General features: G+C 32.9%; 2 protein-coding genes across 5 annotated transcripts; one reads left to right on the plus strand and one right to left on the minus strand.

Annotated features, from left to right (window-relative positions):
• Positions 1-20: 20 nt before the first annotated feature.
• On the minus strand, positions 21-11,425 carry LOC117104254 (U4/U6 small nuclear ribonucleoprotein Prp3-like). 2 transcript variants are annotated; one of them, XR_004444718.1, is made up of 14 exons: positions 11,263-11,425; positions 10,917-11,035; positions 9,864-10,055; positions 9,151-9,311; positions 8,799-8,889; positions 8,125-8,313; positions 7,686-7,787; positions 6,472-6,619; positions 6,164-6,307; positions 5,217-5,316; positions 4,553-4,785; positions 4,237-4,311; positions 2,391-3,507; positions 21-1,541 (listed from the first exon to the last, which is right to left on the minus strand). XR_004444718.1 is itself a non-coding variant. In XM_033244975.1 (13 exons), the coding sequence occupies exons 1-13, from the start codon at positions 11,408-11,410 to the stop codon at positions 3,287-3,289; spliced, it is 1,923 nt and encodes a 640-aa protein (XP_033100866.1). In that variant the 5' UTR covers positions 11,411-11,425; the 3' UTR covers positions 21-3,286. The 2 variants fall into 2 exon arrangements, 1 of the variants encoding a protein (XP_033100866.1); XM_033244975.1 differs by having other exon boundaries at positions 21-3,507.
• An 852-nt stretch (positions 11,426-12,277) lies between these two features.
• Positions 12,278-21,469, plus strand: LOC117104278 (glyoxylate/hydroxypyruvate reductase A-like). 3 transcript variants are annotated; one of them, XM_033245029.1, is made up of 12 exons: positions 12,278-12,390; positions 13,384-13,468; positions 16,333-16,570; positions 17,165-17,293; positions 18,525-18,696; positions 18,931-19,010; positions 19,151-19,247; positions 19,411-19,531; positions 20,143-20,210; positions 20,384-20,468; positions 20,764-20,808; positions 21,130-21,469. In XM_033245029.1, the coding sequence occupies exons 3-12, from the start codon at positions 16,339-16,341 to the stop codon at positions 21,214-21,216; spliced, it is 1,116 nt and encodes a 371-aa protein (XP_033100920.1). In that variant the 5' UTR covers positions 12,278-12,390; positions 13,384-13,468; positions 16,333-16,338; the 3' UTR covers positions 21,217-21,469. The 3 variants fall into 3 exon arrangements, with proteins under 3 accessions (XP_033100920.1, XP_033100922.1, XP_033100921.1); XM_033245031.1 differs by having other exon boundaries at positions 16,416-16,570; XM_033245030.1 differs by lacking the exon at positions 12,278-12,390 and adding an exon at positions 12,507-12,553.
• Positions 21,470-22,232: the final 763 nt, after the last annotated feature.

A 22,232-nucleotide genomic window follows, 5' to 3' on the forward strand; every position in this document is an offset into this window, starting at 1 on the left:
AATGCGTACACACAATATTGTTCAATTCAGCCAAATTGATATTATACATTTATTTTTATTTCTTTTAAGGAAATTTGAATGAATAGAGAAGTTTTGTACAGTAATTACCAGCCTTAAGCTAAACTGAATTTCAAACTCTAAGTTCCCTGTTACTCTTTCTCATACAATATTGGAATTATAAGTCTCCTTTGTGTTATTAACTAATTGTTCAAATACTTGAGTGCTAAACATGAATAAAAGCTTTTCCAGGAAATATTTTACTTCATCAATTGCTGTTGTAAATTCATGACAGTAACATTCTAATAGGATTAAGCACATATTGAACAATACCACCATTATATGACTTTGCTAGATAATGGTGGCACTTAATGACTCGGAGGCCATTTTGAAGGCAGAAATACACAAATGCTCCTTGGCATCTTGTGTTAATGCTTATCAAGGCAGTATTACCCAACATATTAATGATTGGCTTCTTTACTGACAAGGACACTTTGACCCCTGGACACCCCACTGGTGCTGCCACTGTTGCCACTATACTATTCTCATAGCTTGATACAGTAGCTTAGATTTATACCTCCATGCTTAGATACAGTTTGGTTTTCAGAACATTATTTAACAGACTGAAGATACAATGTATAAATGAAGAATATAATGTTAATCCCTGACTAGATGGCAAGATAACATTTAGTATTTAGTAAGATGTACTAACAGTCAAAATACAAGAAAATACTTCAGAAATTAAAAAAAGAAATTTGGAGAGCTCATTTAAAAGAATCAAATATATTATAAACTTCCACCAAGAAACAGGTAAAAAAAAAACCAGTTTTCCCTGATTTACAGACATTTTAGTACAAAAATCATAATTGGCAGGTAATCAATGGAAGGATTTTGTACTAAAATGTCTGTAAATCTTTTTCGATCTGTTTCTTGGTGGAAGCTAATAATTTATTTAATCCTTTTAAACAAGTTATTCAAAATTTTATATGAATTCTTGAGGTATTATCTTTTGATTGATAGTATATCTTTAACTGCCCAACTAAGTACTTGCTTTATTTTCAAATTAAACATTGCCAGAGAAGCATTAAAATAGCAATTAAATTTTTTTGTTTTGTATTTTTCTTGTATTCGTTTATTCATGCATGTTTATACTATATTAAAGGAGAGTTCTAGAGATAAAATATTTAATAAAAATATGTAGTACGTTTAATTACGTACTTATTGGTACCCTGAACTCGGTAGTGAAAAACCAGCATTGGCATAAGTCAATCAAAAGTGATACTAATACTTAAATTACAGAGTGTTAAATTACTAATCTTTGAAGGCTCACATTTGTTTTTGAAAACTGAAGTAGGGAATATAATAAAAATTTGCAATATGCCAAATAATACAGCATTTTATTTCCTAACAAAGATGTTAGGAATAAATGTATTCAAATTAACATTTAACTCTGGAACTTTCCTTTGAGACATCATGTAATTATTATTCATAAAATACATTACCTTTAATAATGACCTCTTGTAGCCGTTCACTGGCCAGCAAGTCTATGAAAACACAACAAAATACAACAGATTTGGTGTGTCTGAACAAGGCTTAGCTAAAGTTGTACTTTCATATGATGAACTGAAATTGTTCAGAGTAAATTTGACACCAAATTAATTCCCTATAGAATCAAGTGGATTAGCATTTGTGAAGAGGGGAGGAGAAAAAGTGCCTGTTAATTTTTTGAATGTACACATGACATGGAAATTTAAGGACTTTTTGATCTTTGTACATTAAATTGTCAATATTTTCTATTACACTTCAATGAAAAAAAAGAAACGGCAACAACAGGAGTTTGGAAATGAGAAGTTACTGTCTAAAGGAGGGTTTTGTTACTACATTTTCCAAGGTAACTACAGGCTGCAAAAAGTGCCTATTAGCAGTATATTCAACTTAATACCTTTTGTTTGCTAACAGAAACAAATTAAATTTCTACTGATTTTGAAAAAGATTTATTGGCCATATAAATTAATTTGATAAAAAATGACAATTTCCAAAAATCCACAATAACAGAATTCAAACATATGAAAGTTCAACTTTTCAATGTTATTTATTTAAAAAACTAAAAAATCTTAGCTACATGCACGTTTAACACATTGTAACAACGCACTTTGACAATGTAACAACTTTTTAAAAACACACCAAAATATGTGTGGCTCAAGAAAATTTACATAAAATAATCACAATTCTTAAAAGTAATACATAACAGGAAATAAAATTAACAGTTTGGATGCATTTATTTCTTATCACACCACCTTTTCTTCAAAAGGTTTCTATACATACAAAACCAGTGACATTGTACATATATTTGGTATACATACTTTATATATTGATTGAATGACTATACGTACTTGCTGGCGATGTTGGGCTCACCTGACGTCAATCATTATGACACACTGGTCTTGTTGCAAACACAACAGTAATGTACCTGCGACAAGAAGAAAAAACTCCAACCCATATCACATTACATTGGTAAAGTTGTGGGTAGGTAGGAGAATCTTACCATGTCTGTACATGTTGTAAATTCCCATGTATAAGAAGACAGCTGAATTTGCATGTTCTAAGTCAAAAGTCATCTTATGTGTCAGGGCAAGATTTAATATTAATCAAGGCTATGAAGTCCACCAAAATTACACTCTGGGCTAATAACATTTTCTTCCATTGTAAACCAGTAGTCTAGTAACAATTGTGCATCATAGCCTGATATGTTTAGAACAGTAGAAAGTTGTGGGGGGAGGGGGAGGGGAGGGGAGGGCAGAGAGTAATAGTACAAACAAATTATTCGGCATGGACTATTTGTTAAGCCCTACCTCTTGGATATTTTTGCTAAGGTCCCACAAAGTGAAATCCTGAATGTAAACTTGTGTGTTGGACATGCACATTATTACTGGTCCCACAAATTGAATTACATGTTCTGATAGGCCAGATGTTATGTATGACTGACACTCCAGGAATCTGTATTCAAACTTGGGAGTTGACTACATGTATCGTCTTATACGCATGAATTTACAGTACAAACCTACACCATTTCATCTTCATATACCTTTATCTAATATTATTTTTTTACATTACTTCTCCTAATTCCTTACATTATTGGAAGTTTGAAAAAATAACAAGAAGAATATAACAAAACATTGTAATGTAGTCAAATGTATAATGGATCCTTACCGTTGGGATATTTCAAAATACCTGGAATTTACCAAACTTAAAACGCAAGAATAATCATTCGCATTGGAACTGAATCTAATTACAAATCTTGGGACGCCTCAATTACAGCTTCGCTGTGAGCCAAATCCCAATAGTGTTCCACACCATGTTTCTTAAACACTTCCCGCGCCATTGACTCCGTAGGGCATTGTTTGAACTTGATGTCTCCAAATGAACGCTCCATCGTTGTCCCTTCCCATACCAATAAGCACTTGTTTACCTTCCTCTGTTCTTCCTCATCGGAATCGTCATCGTGTACATCTGAAAATAATTATTTTATTTCTTTAGTAATGAGATATGGCAACAAAGTTTGAACGTGCCGCACTCAGTGTAATTAATTCACTAATTCGATTTACTAAATCTATGAGCTTATGATTTATTTTATGATCAATTACATTAGTTTGTGAAGTAATAATAGAGAATATTGGCTTTTCAGTTTGTGAACAGTAGTACATGCATTATAACACATGATTATACTTGTGTTTCATTGTGTAACTAAGGGTGTCACTACAAGTATTGAAAATAAAATTGGATAGATAGGTTATTCAAGACAGTAACTTTGGCATGGAGAAACAAATCCACTGATGATAACTAAAGATGACAATAATATGTAATAACATGTTATACAGCACTTTCAGCCAACAAAGCTTGTAAGAACTTCAGATTTATTTGATCGGTCATTAGATCAAAACCATTCTCAGTTAGCTGGACAGAATTACCTAATGATGCAGATAGTAATCAACAGAATAATGTTTGACACTATCAGGAACTAATTTGTGCTCTTGGGTGGGGAGAGACAACTATAGGCAATTGCCTTTCACAAAGCCTCAAGCAAAAATCCACAGCAAGGTATTGAACTCCAACCAAGCTGAGAAGCTGAATGGCAACACTCAAATAAATATTTGAAAAAAAAACGTCACAAATTGGATTCAAATCAAAAACATTCCGATTACCGACAACAAATTAAGACCATGCTCAAATAATACTTACTTTTTCTTCGTTTATCTTGATCCCATTTAATTCTGTTCATCATAAGTCTTTTGAACTTCTTTTGTTGTTTTGGACCTAAAACATTTAAGAAAGTAAAACTTATTTTATTTGTTGCCCAATCTAAAGCATTTTTCTACTACAGTGGAAAATAGAAATTTTAGAGGGCTATTTTAAGGGTTGTTTAATTGCACATTCTTGCATGTGTGATCTCCTTCCAACAGTTAAATATTTGAATGCTAGAGAAGTCTGGCTCCTGAATGTGACTAGCATCAGTGGTAGGAACCAAACTGTACTTTTAAATTGCGACGAATCTTACCGCCTTCAACTACGACTACATTAGCATCCTTGAACATAACCACTAAACCAGTCATCAACAACTGCTTGCAATTAGCTTCAACTTTGAATTTGTGAGATGGACAGTTAAGTTCACGCACTCTGTAAACAGAAACGTTAACTCCATTTGACGTATCTTCCCGAATCTTGTTCATTTTCTTTTCTCGTTTCTGTTCATCCGTCAATTTTCGTGCAGCATTTGCTTCCTCATGTAGCCTGGGAAAAAAAAATAAAAAACCACCATTCAAACAATGTCAACAAATGTTTCAATTACTAAATAATTTCATATGAAAATATATTCATACTGTATATATACTGTCTTATAACAATGCCAATGTATAAATCCAAGCTTTTTGTTATAGCCTTAGCAACTAATACTGTTAATATTAGTATTAAATTTAAATTAATCATCCATAAATTTTGTAAAATTAACACGTTAGTACATAACATGTAATTAAAGACAATCGTTTGTCTAGAAGTGGAAACAGACATTTTTTTTACTTTTGCTTGTGTTGTACATCAGTAACACTCCACTTTTCAAGAGATTTCAAATCAGACTGAAGGACAATAAATTATTTGGGAAATCAGAATATGTTGTGGATGGTTCAGAATAATAGATGTACGTAAAATATAGTTAATTGTGTTACCTTTGTCTCTTAGCCATCTGAGCCCTGACATGAGCTTCGACCTTTGTCGGATCCTGGACGGCTTCATTTCCCAATACTCTCATCAAGTTTGCCATTCGCACTGCAACACAAAGGTGCATGTAGCCATTATTAACATCATTAAAAATGAGCAGTGATGTTGATAATCTATGAGCGAGATACATAATTAGAAAACCCCACGCCAGTTTCTTATTTGGCAAGCTTACCTAAAAAATAATGTAAACATCCGACACAGACCATTCATAAGACAAGCCAAGCCAGTCACTCCCTGCAAATTGTGTTTCAGAGATAATGGCCAAAATATGTGGGAATGTTGCACTAAAATAAACTTTTCACATAAAGGTATGTTGTTATTTTCCCCATTTTTAATGTTAAAAACCACATTTTTTAACAACCTGGTGATGGTCTCTGCCTGAGAAATGTCCGAAATCGTAAACTTTAAAGGCTGATTTCTCAAATATTGTTCTCTAAACAGCTGTACCTTTAACATCCTGTAACTCCATAATGAAATGTTGGATATAAATAATTATTTTAATACTTTATACCCATTCATTTTACTGTTTAACCCTATATTTAAATAACTAAAAATAAACTTTAGACGAGGAGTGTCTGGTTTGGCTTTTCTTTGCCACATATGGTATGACCCTGCAACTAGCGTATATCGATATCTTTGTAAGTATCACAAATTCAACCAATTTTCAGAATACTAAATGTTCATTTTTCTTTTCTGTTTCAATAAATTCTAATATGGCTCTTTGTAACATTTACAAAAAAAACAAAAAACATTTGTGTAGACCAATTACATGTATGTCTTTATCCTTACAAACACTATCTCTTGTATGTTTCTGTCTTTAAAATCTCTTTAACACTGATCAATGATAACATGCAAGAAGCCTCTGAGTGGTAGTCTTGTGTATGTGACTGCTTACCTTTTGGTTCTGGAGGTGGTTCTAGACCTAACCTTACTTTCTCTTGTTTTTCTAAATCAGCTTCCCTTCTTGACTGTCTACGGATTTTTTTCCTTTCCTTCTTAGTCAGAAAGATTGGCACTTCCACTGCTGCATCTTTATCACCTGTAAAAAAAATGAAATGAAAAAAAAATATAGATATAGATAGGCAAAGTAAAAAATATTTTCTATTCAGCATTTATAAATAAATTTGTTGTCAAAATAAAATTTTATCAAATTGAGTAGCTTTATAATAAATAATACTATGTATTGTATTATGCTTGTACTACCTGGTGGCTTCAATTGAATTGGATGCTCAACAAGATGTGTAATGCCAACAATACATTCACGTTTATCCTTGTTTTGTAACCCATTGTAAGAATCTACATGCAAGATCACAGAATCCCACCACTCCACATCTGGTATTTCATCTTCTCTCTGTAAACAAAATGAAGAATTTCAGTTCACCTGTTAATATTAATATTTCTCATGGTACTTAGTTCTAATGCAATATAATCAAGGACTCCAATTACAGTATCAGCTTGTTAGAGCTGGAAGATTCATCTCACATTTAAAAAAAGTGTTTTATTTACAACAATAACAATCATTTAAGTAGCCATTCACCCTTTCATTATTATTCATTTTATTCACATTGCCTCTAAATGGAGAATATATCAACAATCAAAAACAATTATTATTATGTCAAAAATATTTTGTACTATTCCAATGCTCATAATATCAAGTGGATGAATTCTTGTAATTATTTGAAATAAAATATTTATCTTACTGTACTTCCTAGCTTTCATTACTGTCTCAGCAACTTCTTCAGGGAAACTGATGTATTCACACAGATCCACTTGTCACATAATCATTCAAGCATGCAATTGAATTAGAATGATCATGTAAAAACACCTCCTTCAGTAGTGCTGGCAGGGAAATAATCAGTTTCCCTGAACAAGTATATTTCCAATTACAAGAATTCATCCACTTGATATAAATTATCATCATCATTTAGAACCACCATTACCCATAGGGTAGCTGGCTCATCTGAGTTATAGCAATGTACTTTGCTTATTAAGCTACCCCTGTCCAGCATTTCAATTTTGGTTTTTCTTACATATTGTATTTTAATGTCACTATAATTGAATGAAATTAAATGGGTTCATGGTGCTACAAATATAAAATTTTAAAATAAATCAATGTTTTATAGGTTCCGTATGTAATTTGAATCCTCAAGCATTGAAAAAATCTACATGAATAATAATAAGACCATATTTATATAGTGTCTTGTGAATCACAGATTCTCCTCTAAGCACTTTCTCCAGGCAAGTAAAAAACGTTCTGCTTTTATGATATATATTTAATGTAAAAACTTTGCATTGACACTGATGGAAAACACATTTTAAGTATGCCATAGATTGCCCATAATTTACATTTAGTTAGTATCACTGTTATAATTTTGTCTGGTTGTACCATTTTCTTAAATAATAATTATATAACTCACCAAGACTTTCTTTGGTTGGATGAGTGCCAATCTTGCAGCTGATGAGATCCCTGTCTTTTTAGCAGCTTGGGCAATCTCACTTTGAAGTTTCTCAAGTTGGGCCTGTATGCAAATAAACATGGATACATACTTATAGCTATAAGTGATGACTTTCAAAATTTATAGTAAAATAAATTGATCAATGACACAAAAAAAATACAAATTAATTAAAATTCATCACAGTAAAAATCAGCAATATACACTAAAAATAAATATATTTTAATATCAGGCTTAAGGAACTAGATACGACACATTTGATTTATTTATACAATGATTAAGAGACAAATATTGACAAAAGCTTTTTGCTTATTTCTCTGAAAGCACTATAAAAGTACTAAAACTGTTTTATCTGACAAACTAGTAATGATAATATAATAATGTAATTAACAGTTAATCTTACCTTGGCTCTAACCCTTTGTGCAATCAATTGATATTTGCCTTTTTCATGGAATTTAAATGCTTTCTTGGGTCTTAATGCGGGTTGTAGGCTAACGCGATGATCAAAGAATTTGTGCGTCTCATCAAGTTGTGTGTCCGGTTTATCCTGCACTGCCTTAAATTCCTCCCTTTTCTTGGCTCGAATATTAGCCTGAAAAGAAGGATCAAAATACTAACAGAACAGAGTGGAAAAAAATAACATAATTCACCATAATAAGTAAGAGAGCAGCTTAGCTCAGTTGACTAAACTGGTGGTAGCCACTGTGTGTGCACTGAACTGTAAAGATCTCTTCGTTTTCGGTTCAATACTCCATCATTGCTCTCCATGTACGATAGCACATCATCTTTCGGATGAGATGTTTAAGATGTTGGTCCTGCATTTTGGCCCACGTGCACGTTAAAGGACGCCGTACACTCTTCAGAAAAGAGCAGGGGATTGTCTCCTGGTGTACTGCCCAGTCAACACCAGAAGGACCACAGTGGAAATGTCTTCTTCAGCCTATCGTGGGTTACCCTTTGTGTTTACACCAATTAAATCCATCCATTCAGTAGTACAAAGGGCATTTGAATAACGGTTACAATGAGTTATTTGTCAGAAAAATTACAATTAATTACTAGGAAAAAAATAAATGTTACCTTCAGTGTTGGCATTCTCTGTGTTAGCTGTATAGCATTGCCACTAGCATCAACTGTCCGCCCTTGGTCATCAAGAATCAATGGTGTGGGTCTGATTGGTGGAAAAGTATCAAATACAAATAATAATGGATATACACAAAGAAAATAGAAGGCTAATGATTTAAGTTTAATTCCCTTTAAAAAATCATGATAATTCATCTAGAATAGATCATTTACAGCACCCTTTTCATTGGAGATAATAACATAAAAAGATTTACAAATGAACGGAAGCATAGCCGAATGAGCTAAGTATGCTTGGTATTATATCACAGTTGACATAATTGCTTTCAAATCAAGTATAAATCATACATACTTGGACAAATGTTTGATTCCTAGGCCTGTGCTTGCCATCTGGGACTGGATTCTGGCCTGGATTTCTGCAGCTCTCTTAGCCTTCTCTAGAGCCTCCTTTGCTAGTTGTTGACTTTGGTTCAATGGAATTACTGGGGCTATTGATGACTTCCGCATCATGCCCTATGTTCATTGATACAAAAAATAGGTTTCAGAAACAACTAACACATTGATATTTTTATCGGAAAATAATGTCACAAAGTGAATTAGGTGGTAGAAGACGAGTTCCATCCAAATTCTATGCATTACAATGGCGTTATCGCTAAACTTTGATGGAGAAATACACTTGGTACGTCATCGCAAATATAGTTTTGAGCGTCTACGTAATGAACATGCACCAGATTCGTAATTTGGAAAATGGGATATTATGTACCTGAATTTGGTAAATCAGTCCTGGTAAACTTCTCCTTTAAGAGTCATTATAGCATTGCAAAATTTAATTAATTGCGTTTTACATTAATATGAATGATAGATGTAATTCCATATTTATGAAAAATTGCTTGAGGAGATTAATAGGAATGATGTTTTGCCCTACCTGATGTAAACACCATCAGAATAGTAATACTTTCTGGGGCTAATCTACAATTCAGCAAAGTCAACATAAAAAACTAGTTATATTAGTTATACTAGTGTGAAATAATATAAAATATACTCTTGATGTATATTGATTCTGACCATTGCATCTATCTGCTCTTTCCTTGCTGTAATTTGTTTTCGTGCATGTGCCATCATTTCTTTAATCTGAGCAGCAGTTAACTGGCCAGGGCTTGGGGTAGGTTCTGGTAATGGAGCTTCTAACTCATCAGAAAAATGAGCTGGTAATTTTGACTTCTTTGGCTTAACAATCTCTTCCATTGATTCATCCTCCTGATAAGAATATATGAAACAATATATTTTGATCAATATGGTTTATTTAATTAATAATATTCAATGCTGATATTAATGAACATTGATATTTTCAACCAGTCAAATTAATCATCACATATTATTCAATCAACTAATATTGATAAATATTGATCAATTCAATACAATACCAATCAATACCAATCTATAATGATCAATATTAATCAACCAATCAATAATGATTATTATTACTATTACTATCCTTATTATCAGTATTTTTTATCATTATTAATATTATTATTGTCATAGCAATGATATTGCAATTTGTTTTTCTTCTTACATTTTAAGCAGATCCCATCGCTGGCCTATACCAAAATTACTATATTACAGTACTGATTACGGCAGTGCACTTTTTGCCTGTGGGCATCGTGTTCCACATTCACCAACTTCCTACGCAGTCAAAGCCAGTCTGCGGTACCCCCGGTCAAGAATTTAGAAAAGAACAATATTACTAATTTAAAGCTACCTGCGGTGGCAGCAGAGCCCGAATTCTGGACTAAGCACGCGATATGTATAGAGTTTTTGTATAAAAGCATTCTTGGTTCATAACTGTAACCCATAGCTTACAATTTCAGATAGGCCTAATAAGGTAAATTTGTATTAGATCATCAGCATGATCATCCACTTCAAAAGAAAATAATAAGCCTACCAGACAAATTAATTAGATCGCTAAGAGTATTATTTATGTACAGAATTGATAATATTTATGTCCAAAAACGTGCACTGCCTTCGATCAGTACTGTAGAGTACTATAATTCATTATTAATAGTATTGAGTCTGATAGAAAATAATTAAAATAAGTACGCTGAAAATACATCTACACACCTTAAATGTTCTTTTGCGAGGTTTATTCATCTTTCTTGATGTTTCAACTTCCTGCATTGTTTCAAATAACAATGTCACAAATTTGGGAGCGGATTTTTCAAGCAAAGGTTGAAGCATTTCTGAAAAGAGCAAATAATATGAATTTACAATAATATCTTCATATGTATAATTCTTATAAAAATATATTATGTATTTTTATATATATTATATAGTACTTATATAGTACTGTATTTAGTTTTTTCTATTATCTAAATATGTACATTTAAAAAAACCAATTTAAGGTAAAATAAGATAATGTTTACAGCACTATTTTTTAGTATACAGTATACACAGGGAAAATGTTTACCTGTAGTTTGTGATTGGTCGAAGCCCTTTGATACACAGTTAAGAGCTGCTGTGACAACCGTAGGCTCCGGGAATCCTAGCACACGCTTCACGGTTTTTTCAACCCATGGTTTGATATCATCCAACTCCCGGCGTGACATTGATGTCATCTTGAATGAATTGCCTAACAAACATGAAAGAATTAATTATATTATGTTTAACTAATTGCCCCCCCCTTTTGGACATCTCTGGATCCGCCTCTGGGGCCTACCTCTAGCTGGCCGGAAATGACACTCTTATAGTAAAATTCATCATCACATCACCATACAAGATCTAAATGAAGTGCCAACAAATTTCTCATGATCTTTGGCATGTTAATCCTTCTGATGAACCATAGCAAATAAAACTTAATTGTCTTTGATGTATTTACATTACTTTACCTACTTCATATGCCAAAACCAATCTTTCACGCTTTTTTTCCCTCATACTTCTCAAGTTATAAAGGCACGAAAGCCGTGTATAGGCCTAGGTGATTTTTAATATTTGTGAGCAGAGACCCCGGTATTATGCTAGCTGTAAGAAGATGTACGGTATTCTGGCTGTAGGCCTACATGGCTCTTTCGTTAAAACATGCGTCATTTATGCAGTTCATTTCAACAATTTTCAGGCATCTTTTGACTTATGAAATTACATTTCTCCAGAAAATCGGGGACCAACCCCCATAAAAATATGTGGGGGGGGGGGAGAACGTGTCCCAGTCACCACATGATCGGGGGTGTTGATGGGGGATCGAAAGTGAAGTTGGAGGGGCTTGATATGATCAGTTAAGGGGTGCAACTCTCAAAATAAGGTGATTTTACGTGATTTTTAACTACTTGACCGTGATTTGTTGTTGGGGGTAGGGGAGACTGGGAGACGCGCGTAATTTTTTTAGATAGGCCTACCCCACTGTGTCAATCAAACTTAACAACCGACCAATCAGAAATGGGCAGGAATGCGATTTTGCTCGAGTAACATGTGGACTTTTTTGGACTGGATAGAAATCCGAGTGGCCTGATACGCAAAGTAGGCGGGGCCACAAAACAGTTTGTACCAGCCGTTCATTGAGTACAACACTTACGGCAAAGTGGTAGTCACGTTGTTGGTGCTGGTAATAATACAGTAGTACAATATTTAGTAAATAGGCGGCGGCCTCAAATAGATAGAGTAGACCTAGTAATTATTAATACCAGTAACAGAATACTATAGCATGATTATTTTCAATCTATAGAGTAGAGTTGTTGCTCGTTTGATGTTTGGATAGGCCGCCTCGGGCGAGTACAGATTATTTGGTTGCGGTTTATTTTCAACAAATATATGGAGCGCCAATGGAGTTAAAAAAACACAAAATTTAATATAACTAGGCCATAGGCCTATTATTACTATAAGTTCGTTAATCGGTTTACCATACGTTTTTATTTTTGTTTTGTTGTCTTTCTACTGACAACATATTTCAAAGAAAATAAAATAAATACTAAAAATTTCAATCAATATTAAATACAGTATTAGGTTTTGATATTATAATTTATAAATATTGAACTGTTTGTCAGGGAACCAGTCAACTTTCCTCCTGAAGTAGCAATCTTATTTTGTATATTTTTACCCGAAATTATTTAAATTACTGTAACATTAGTTAAACTAATGTTACAGTATTTAAGATAATTTTTTGTATATTAAAGTTTATTATTGTTACTATTTCAGTATCACTTGGTGTCAATATTTATATTTTTTACAGAAACAAAACGCAGATGTTACTAAAATCAACTTAGTTTGAAAAAACATTATTTTTTATTGCTTGTTGCAGTATATATATTGATATCAGTTTTAGGCCTATTAATGCTTAAATTAAATAGAGAATAAGTATAGTATAGATTAATTTGCAATACATTTTTTTCTTGTCACATTTCCATTTACCATAAATTTTTTTAATCATGTTTATAATAATATTATAAAGGAAATATATAGTATTTTCATATTCATATTTTCCATATCAAATTATCAGTATATTTATAGTTGCATGCCATACATTTTAATAGCCGTTTCAGGCTTCTTTTATATTCATAAGCCCGAGAAAATCACTCACTTGCTGGGCCTTTTTCTTTAGTTACAGAACTGAAGTATAATTTGTGGAAAGAAACTTTCCACAAATAGATTCCCATGGTACTCTTGAGGTGAAGCTGACACAAGGGGTTTGTGATTTCTTTCGTTTTATTTCCATTTTTGATACATATTATAGTAAAATATATACTTTATTAATACATACGTTATATCTGTTTCAAGGGAAAGAAACCATTTCCACAATCAAATAGGTTCCCATGGTACTGTTGTTAGTATAAATGTGGGGACATTAATGTAAAGACAGAATAAGGTCTGATGCTAAAACAGAATGACAAGCTATTTTTAGATGCAAATCACGTACGCTGGCAGTTCACCTACTTTACGTGTGTTCACCTACATCATGTAACCAATAACTTTGTATCATCTGCTTTCTGGTGATCATGTTTATAAAATACAAAAATAAATGAAATAGTAAAATTATTATATTGTAATTGTATTTATAAATTTACGAATGATATTTGTAAATGGGAGTAACTGTAATTGTAATTGTTATTCACCATCGAAATTTATATTTATATTTATTAAATTTATATTCAGAAGTTGTACAAATCATTGGTGTCATTAGGCCTAGACCTTAATGCGGCCCGGGGGCCGCACTTTGCCCACCTGTGCCCTATATCCTATCTTAGTAGTCCTACTACTACTACAAACTAGGCCTAGACTAGGCGTGACTTTTTATTCCTTGTTTTCACGAACTTATTTCTCTAACGATCATCAGGGGAGGGTGGAAGAAAAAAAATGAAGTTTTTTTTGGGTTTTTTTGCCAAGAAAATCCAGATGAATGAGAAAATAAAAATCCAATTTTATTGGTAAATGTAAACAGTTTAGTATGGTTAGATGCTTTAAATTTATTAGGAAGAATTATACATATCTTATCTTTGGAGATTTCAAGGCAGCGGAGGGCGTAATTAAAGAAAGACTATTATTTTTTTCTCTGAGATTTCCATTTCTTCGTGGCGGCTGGTACGCTAATTAGCCATAAATAACTTTTTAATTTTATTCAAAATCATTACTACCATGTGGTGCGATGGACATAATATTATTCCTGACATGCAAGGCAGATTTAGAAACTGAGGTTTATTCAACTATTGATCATTTTTTAACTTTACAGGCTATATAAATATCTTGAGCTTTGTCCACTATCAAATTTCATCAAAAAAGCGTCACATAAAATGTAAAGGAAAATAGGAGTTGAACATGTTCAACTTTTTTTGATACAATTTGATAGTATGTGATATGACATCATCGTACCCATATGTGGGCACATCACATTTTTTTGTCACATAATATTTGATAGTCTAGACAAAACTTTAGGAAGACAAAAGGACAAAATTAAGTATGCTACTTATGTAGATTTCTGTAAGGCATTTAATTAAGTAGATGGAGATAAATTATGGATTGCTTTAATAATTTTTGTTTGTTGTTTGGCGAAAATGTTATTTTACATCACAGGTTCCCCAATTTTACACCACAGATTCCCCACATGGTATGCATCTGTGATAAATGAGGGTTGACTGTTAATCTTGACAAGACTAAAGTTATGATTTTTAGAAAAAGGTGGAATAGTTAAGAAAAATGAAAAAATGGTATGAAAAAGTTGGTCACACCTTATTACAACTACTTAGTTTTAGAGGTGTTTGGTCAGCTTCCATCAACATATTGGTTTGCACAAAGAAAGAAAGCTGTTTTTAAAGTATGTGGTATGCTATCTGATTTTGAATCCATCAATTTTGATCTTAGTCATCTCTTTCATCCTGTGGTGGCTCCTAATTTAATGCATGGGTCTGAGATTTCGAGTTCTTAGGAAAATCAAAGGTATTTATGAAACGCATACCGAGTTTTGTAAATTTGTATGCGTTATAGAGCAAGTAATGATACCGTAAGAGGAGAACTAGCCTGATTTTCATAATTAAATTGTAAAGGCACAAAAACGTCTGATCATGTATTGGTTGAAAAGCACGAGAATGGAAAGCAATCGTTTACCGTATAAATCCTATAAAACGTTGGAACGGTTTGATGATGTTAAAAAAAAAATTGGGTATATCAAGTGCATACAATTTTGAATGCATATGGCTTTTCATTTGTGTGTCTTAATGAGGGAGTTGATCGTACTTATCACTCTTTATAAATATTTTTTAACAGCGTTGTAGAGATTTGCAAGGTCTCAGGTGTCAGGATTACTTAAATCTGAAGAGTTTTTATTTTACTAAAAAATATTTGAGCAACATACTGAAACTATTTTCAAATTTAGAAGATGCGTCTCCCTTATTAGAACTGGATCTAGCTGTCCCCCGCATGCGGCCTGACACAAATTTGTTTGTAGCCCACGAAAATGAATTAAACCCTAGGCCTATTTTGTGGCTAGAAAACACCTTGTTTTTTTTCACGTCCGACACCAATCATATGTAAAAAGTAACACTAAAACTGAGATCAAAGTGGTGTGTCTTTGGAAGCACACTGGCAATGTCAAAGTTTGGGTGCGGCCTTCTGGGGCAGATGTGTTAAATCAAAAATTTACTTTGGCTCCAGGACCCCTGCCCTAAAGAAATAAAGGAGGACCTTATGTCCAAATGAATGAAAAAAATGTGAAAATGGATATAATGCATATTAATTATTTTTGGAACTATATACCCAGTGGTGGATTTAAGGGGTGGGGAGAAGCTGGCCTGGGCTCCTTCCTCCCCCCCCCCCACTAAATTGTTCAACATTTTTTTTAAATGGAGATATAAAGAAAATATATTCAAATTTTAAGTCTGAGGGATCAATTTCCAGGCCATCTAGAAATGCCATAATCAGTGACAAATTTTCTTACCTCAGCGCCACCATGGTTGGGGCTGAGGTATAGATTGTCCATCTGTGAAAGTACCTCCTCGGGTCCCTTCTTTTTTGAAATCCTGGATCCGCCACTGATACCAGTATGTTTTCTCTTCTTTAGACGTTTATGTATTCCACACTGAAGTACGCAAGACCCACCATAAGAAGACTTAAAATAACAAAAGCTCATATTGTTTTTAAAAGAATGGCTGCCGAAAAGAAGTTGCCCATAGTAACAATTTTTAGTGAATATCCGAGCATCTGTGATGAAATTAAAAATGTAGATGCTACGATACCACTTCAGTTTGTTGCAGTTACCAATAAACAAGGCTTAGCATTTTCCGTATTTGATAGACAAGGTTTGTTTGTGAGTATGTACACAGATACATGGCGGTGAATATCTTATAAGAAAGTATAATACGTACTCAAAGTATTGAAATGCACACCATCATGTTGGGATTTAATATTTCAACATTATGTCATCATCAGGAATGAAGACGATTCAACAAGACGGTGGTGTGGATTTCAGTATTTAGATTATGTATCATACTTTCTTACCTGAGTTTAATCAGTGGACCTTTTGGTTAATATCTTGTAAGTTTCACAGGTTTTTGCGATGTCTGGTTTTACATGTAAAAGGATCAATTATGCATAGCAATGAGAACCGGAATGAAATTAGTCCGGTGATGATATAGCTGCTCTACTGGAAAAATCCTCACAGATTGGGGAACCTAATTAAAGTAATTTAATCTTAAACCATTACAAAAAAATGTTTCTTGAAGTATTATCAACTTAATTAAGAATGATGCAAAAATTAAAGTAGTATAAAATATGCCATCACAGGGAAATTATGTTTTTTTTTTTTTTTTTAATTATTAATCAACTTTATGTCACTACAGGGAAATTATGTTATTTTTGTTATTATTAATCAACTTTTTTTGCCTTTTTGTTAGATCCTGAAATTTCAGAGACTGCTATGAATCGGTTGAAGGAAGCTGAAATTTTGGTATCAGATCCAAATCTGTTGTCACATATTTATCAACAGCTGCCACACACAAAATGGGTTCAGTCTACATGGGCAGGTGTGTATCCATAAATTAATTGTAATTATGTCATTTAAAGTTTAATAGCAACAGAGTCTCCATGACAAAAGTCTGGAGCCCCAGTAAACTGTACTATAACTCATCCAGCAGGGGGGCGAAGTGGGCGCTCGCATTTTTTTTGCTCAATTTACACGAACACAACGTTATATCCCTGACTCCGATTTGCCTTTTAGAACGTTTTTCAATCAGTAGATCAAATACCTACATGCAAATATACATTGTATCGTTTAGGCCTATCGTCTATATTAATATTAAAGTTTTTTATCATTTTAATATACTAGTGATCAAACACTCAAAAAAGATTATAAAAGTTCTTTTATTTATCATTATAAATGCCCATGTTCCCTAGTATAGGAGAAAGACGCTTAATAACCAGACTTAAGGACCATTTAAAAAAATTTTTTTTTTATGTTCTGTTTGCTTAGCAGTATGTAGATACTCGAAAGATAGGCCTACAATCTTGTATTGTTCATTTCCCAGTACATCATATTACTGTGTCTGCAAATAAATACAAAAATTGAATAAGGAAATAATAATATTAATAGCGGATATTTATAAGGTGCTGGTATCTGCATGGAGCGCTCATGGTGCCAGAGCCAAGCAAGACAGGAAAAAAATATGAGAGTGGAAAAAAATAGTGCGAGAAAGAGAAGAATTAATTGGGGAAGTGCTGGTCAAACAGATGTTTCTTTAGTCTGGCCTCGAATTTAGTGATATTTTTGGCAACCGATGTGTATATGGGCAGTCAAAATGCTGACAAGTACAAAATGTATTTGCTTCCTTTTATTAAACCGTCTAAAATTGTTTGATAAGGTAATGCAAAGCTTCCAGGGGGCCCTTGGCTGCCACCAGCCAATTTGCCCCCTGGAAGCTACCCCCTCCTCCCTCGGACCCAAGGTCCTCGTAGGTGTGCTTCACGCCACCCTGGCAGATCCATCTTGGATCCGCCCCTGAATATAATGAAATTAAAACAAAGATTACACCCCAAACAAAAAGTTATTGTAAAATTAATTAAAAGATGAACTCACAATAAGACACATACTGAAAATGCTGGAATCTTATATCAATCATAATTCTAATTTTATACCTCCATGGTGTAAGTGAATTTTCAGCTATAACTAATACTGTATATTTGATGCTTTATCCATAGAATAAATTTCATTTATTCTATGACTGGCAGTAAAATAATCATTGATATTATATTTCACAGGACAAGATGAGTTTTTTAAACACCTTGATTATTCAAAGCCTTTGCCAGAATTCTCTCTTTGTAAACTTGGACAAGAATTAGCAGTACCCCTCGGTGAATATGTCATCGGCAGGCTGATAGCGCATGAACGGAGGTTTTATAAGTGCTATGAAGCACAAAAAGCCAAAATATGGTGAGGTGGTGTTTTAGCTATTTAATTGTTCCATAACAATTATTTCAATGATTCTCCTAATAGACCTTCAAATCGATCAGACATGCCCTTTAAACAATGCCCTTACCACAGAATCCTTGGTGATCACCTGACCCACAGCCCACCTTTTCCTTTGTAACAGTGACTGTGAAAAGTACTATCTTTAATGACCTAGATAATGATAATAAATCATCGTATTTGTACTCTTTTTAACAGGGGTTCAAAAATAGTACCATACCGTCTGTTATCAGAACTTACTATTGGAATACTTGGAGTTGGTGACATCGGATCTCAAAGTTTGTTTTCTTAATTAAAGTTTGTATTTGAATCAATGTTATTAAAAACAATATATGATGTTATTAAAAACAATATATGATGTTGGTTTACCAAATAAACTTTGATCGGTTTATCCCTGTTTTCTTTCTTTGGTTACCAGTTGCTGAATACTGTAAAACTTTTGGCATGAAGGTCTGGGGTATGGTGAGAAGAGAATTACCGATTGAGAAAAGATCATGCTGTGTAGACCGCTATTGGTAAGAAATAATACTAATAATAATATAACCCTTTCTGCTATATATTTTGTCTTTTCTCTTTTCTGTCTTTATACTTGCAATTTTACACAAAATATTTGCTATATAACTACAATACATGAATACTTGATTTCTCTCCTTTTTACATTATTTTTAATTTCTACAGTTTGACCTCTGAATTGCCTGTACTTTTATCCAATTGTGACGTTGTGTGCAATGTTCTACCAAGTACTCCTAAAACTATTGGGTTTTTATCTGGTGATGTCTTAGCGGATGCTAAAGAAAAGGTAATATACACTACGGGCCTACATAGATAATAATAATAATAATAATAATAATTTGGATTTGTAAAGTGCAAAATACATAGTAATGTTGATTTTAATGTATTACAGTAAGCAGGGAAGTAATGTTTTTTTAAATAAGCAAGGACAAGGTAGCATTGAGTTGTTACTTAAAAATCCTGTTTTTAAGTAACAAGGCAAGCATATTATCTCAAATCAAATATAAATATGCAACTTTATTTCCAATTCCATCAACAAAATACATTACAATATATGTTCAACAACAATTATAGTGAATAAAATGATCATATCATAAGGAATTGGAAAAATGCATACAAAACAAGTAAACAACTTTTATCGTGTAGCCCTAATAATAATAATAAAAAAGTAATAATAATAATAATAATACATATGTATATGTATATAGATATGGATTTATTTTGAAATAAAGTCACTCTTAACTACCAAACCACAACTCCACTCCATTCTATACACAATCTTTCAGTTCTGGTCATGATATCTCCTCAATGGTATTGAGGTCAAATTGCAAACCTGGTCATCTTGAAATGAAACAGTGTTCCTGATGTGATTATATTATTTAAATCATTTACTTACAGAAACCAATTTTTATTAACGTTGGAAGAGGAGATGTTATGGATGAAGCAAGTATCATTAAAGCCATAAGGTGAGAATGATACAAGGATTATTTGACGATAATCGATTCGTGGCCTGCTCTGTCTCTTAAACTGGTTTTCCACAATGCAAATTGATTTGCGTCGGCTTAATTTTTAGATAGGAGGTTGGGAATATGTATTTTTCCTTAAGCCTCATCTATTTTATATCTGCCTATTTTCACAGAGAAAATTGGATCTCTCATGCAATATTGGATGTTCAGCCTATAGAGCCAATTCCTCAAGAGAGTCCTTTATGGAGCATGAAAGAGGTATGCTATTTCCTAGTTACTTTCAAAGTCAGTCAAGTTTGCTGTTATAGCCACACTTAAGAAATATATTAATTTGTCCTTGTGAATGTTTAGAGAAATTTGTGAAAATTGATGCTGTGAAGCTAAATCGCTATTCCAATTAAAATTTGATTGTCATTTTTAGTGTTTCAACCCACTTAGTGGAACTAATTTGCCACAGTTCTCCACCCCTTTATCCCCCACCTATGCCCATGTAATTATAGTATTTAAATTGAAATACATTTCAATTACAATTTTTTTTAACTTGCCGTTTTAGATAACAATATCACCACATGAAGCAGGTTTAACTTTTGGGAAAAATGTAAGTACGTTTCAGTTTATTATATTTATTTACCTTTATATATATATTTACATAAAGTATATACCTTTTGTATGTACTGTATAGTGAACTAAATTTCTTAATAGGTGTACTTTGAGTAATGCCAATGTCATTAGCATCTGCTGTGGATATTGGAGTTTTAAAAATATCTGTTGATGGATTGATTCATACATTTAACCAATGGTAGCAAAACGTTTTTGAAGTTTGGGGGTGGGGGGAGGTGGGGAATTTTATTCAATTTTAAATTCTCCCAAATTCTCAAGCTCTACACAATACTGATGAAATGTCTAATTTTATTTGTAGGTTGCTGCAGCACTTACTGAGAATTACTGGAGGTACGTTCGAGGAGAACCACTCAAGTATGTGGTGGATATGAAAGCTGGATATTAGTGATTTGTCTCCAACAAGGCATACAAGATATTGACACAGAACAATAAACATAAGGAATCAATTGTACAAAACAAGAGACAGGGTACATAGTCTAGGTTTTTTTTTTCTTGAACTTTTCACAAGGTTGCTACATTTTGGAAATGTGTGGAATTGGTTATAATGCTAGTTTTAATGGGTTTTTTTTACAATAATCTTATACTATTTGAAGTTTTGCAAATTTTAATTTATGATTAAATGGGTGTTCGATAACTAATATAATGCGAGCTTTTTTGTTAGTACATTTTGATGGTAAAATATTAGATTTTAAAATGCCTATTCCAGAAAGCCTACAGTATGCATTTATTCAGGCGTAATGAACGGAAACCTACGTCTGTTGACAACAGAGAGCGCCACCTGGCGTTGTGACGACACGACTGTGGTACTCTATGGAGATCTCTATGCTATATAGTATAAACAAGATTTATAGATTAACCTTGCTCTGTATAGTTATTTTTCTATCTGTTCAGTATATCTTTATTGTAATTTTGAATGAAGATTATGAATAAAGATTATATTGAATTGAATTGAATTATGTACATTGTATTTCATTTTTTTTTTTCATTTCAATGGAAACCAAAAGCAAACACTGTGTAACTAACCCTGACAGAATGTATTGTAAGCATGGAAAATGAACAGAAAATTCAAAAAGAAATGACAGCAGAATGAAAAGGGAGGGAAAAGAAAAGAGAAAAAAAAGAAATGAAAAGAAATTAAATGAGGAAATGGGAAAAAAAAAGGAAAGGAAGTGAATAAGGAAAAAGAACTAGTATTATTATGAAATTATTCATTAATTATTATTCATTAATCTATATTTAGCTGATTTATAACTGCAGATTTATATTTAATAAATTACAGTTCTGTACTGTACATAATAATCATCCACGGTTCCTTGGAAATCAGTGGCGTAGCTAGGTGTGAACTGGCTCAGTGCAAGATTAGTTGCTGAACTCTTTATTGCTAGTTGGCGGGGGTGCTGG

Source organism: Anneissia japonica, unplaced genomic scaffold (genome assembly GCF_011630105.1).
Source record: "Anneissia japonica isolate Jap-2015-1 unplaced genomic scaffold, ASM1163010v1 scaffold5280_len750649_cov202, whole genome shotgun sequence".
Taxonomy (NCBI): Eukaryota; Metazoa; Echinodermata; class Crinoidea; order Comatulida; family Comatulidae; genus Anneissia; species Anneissia japonica.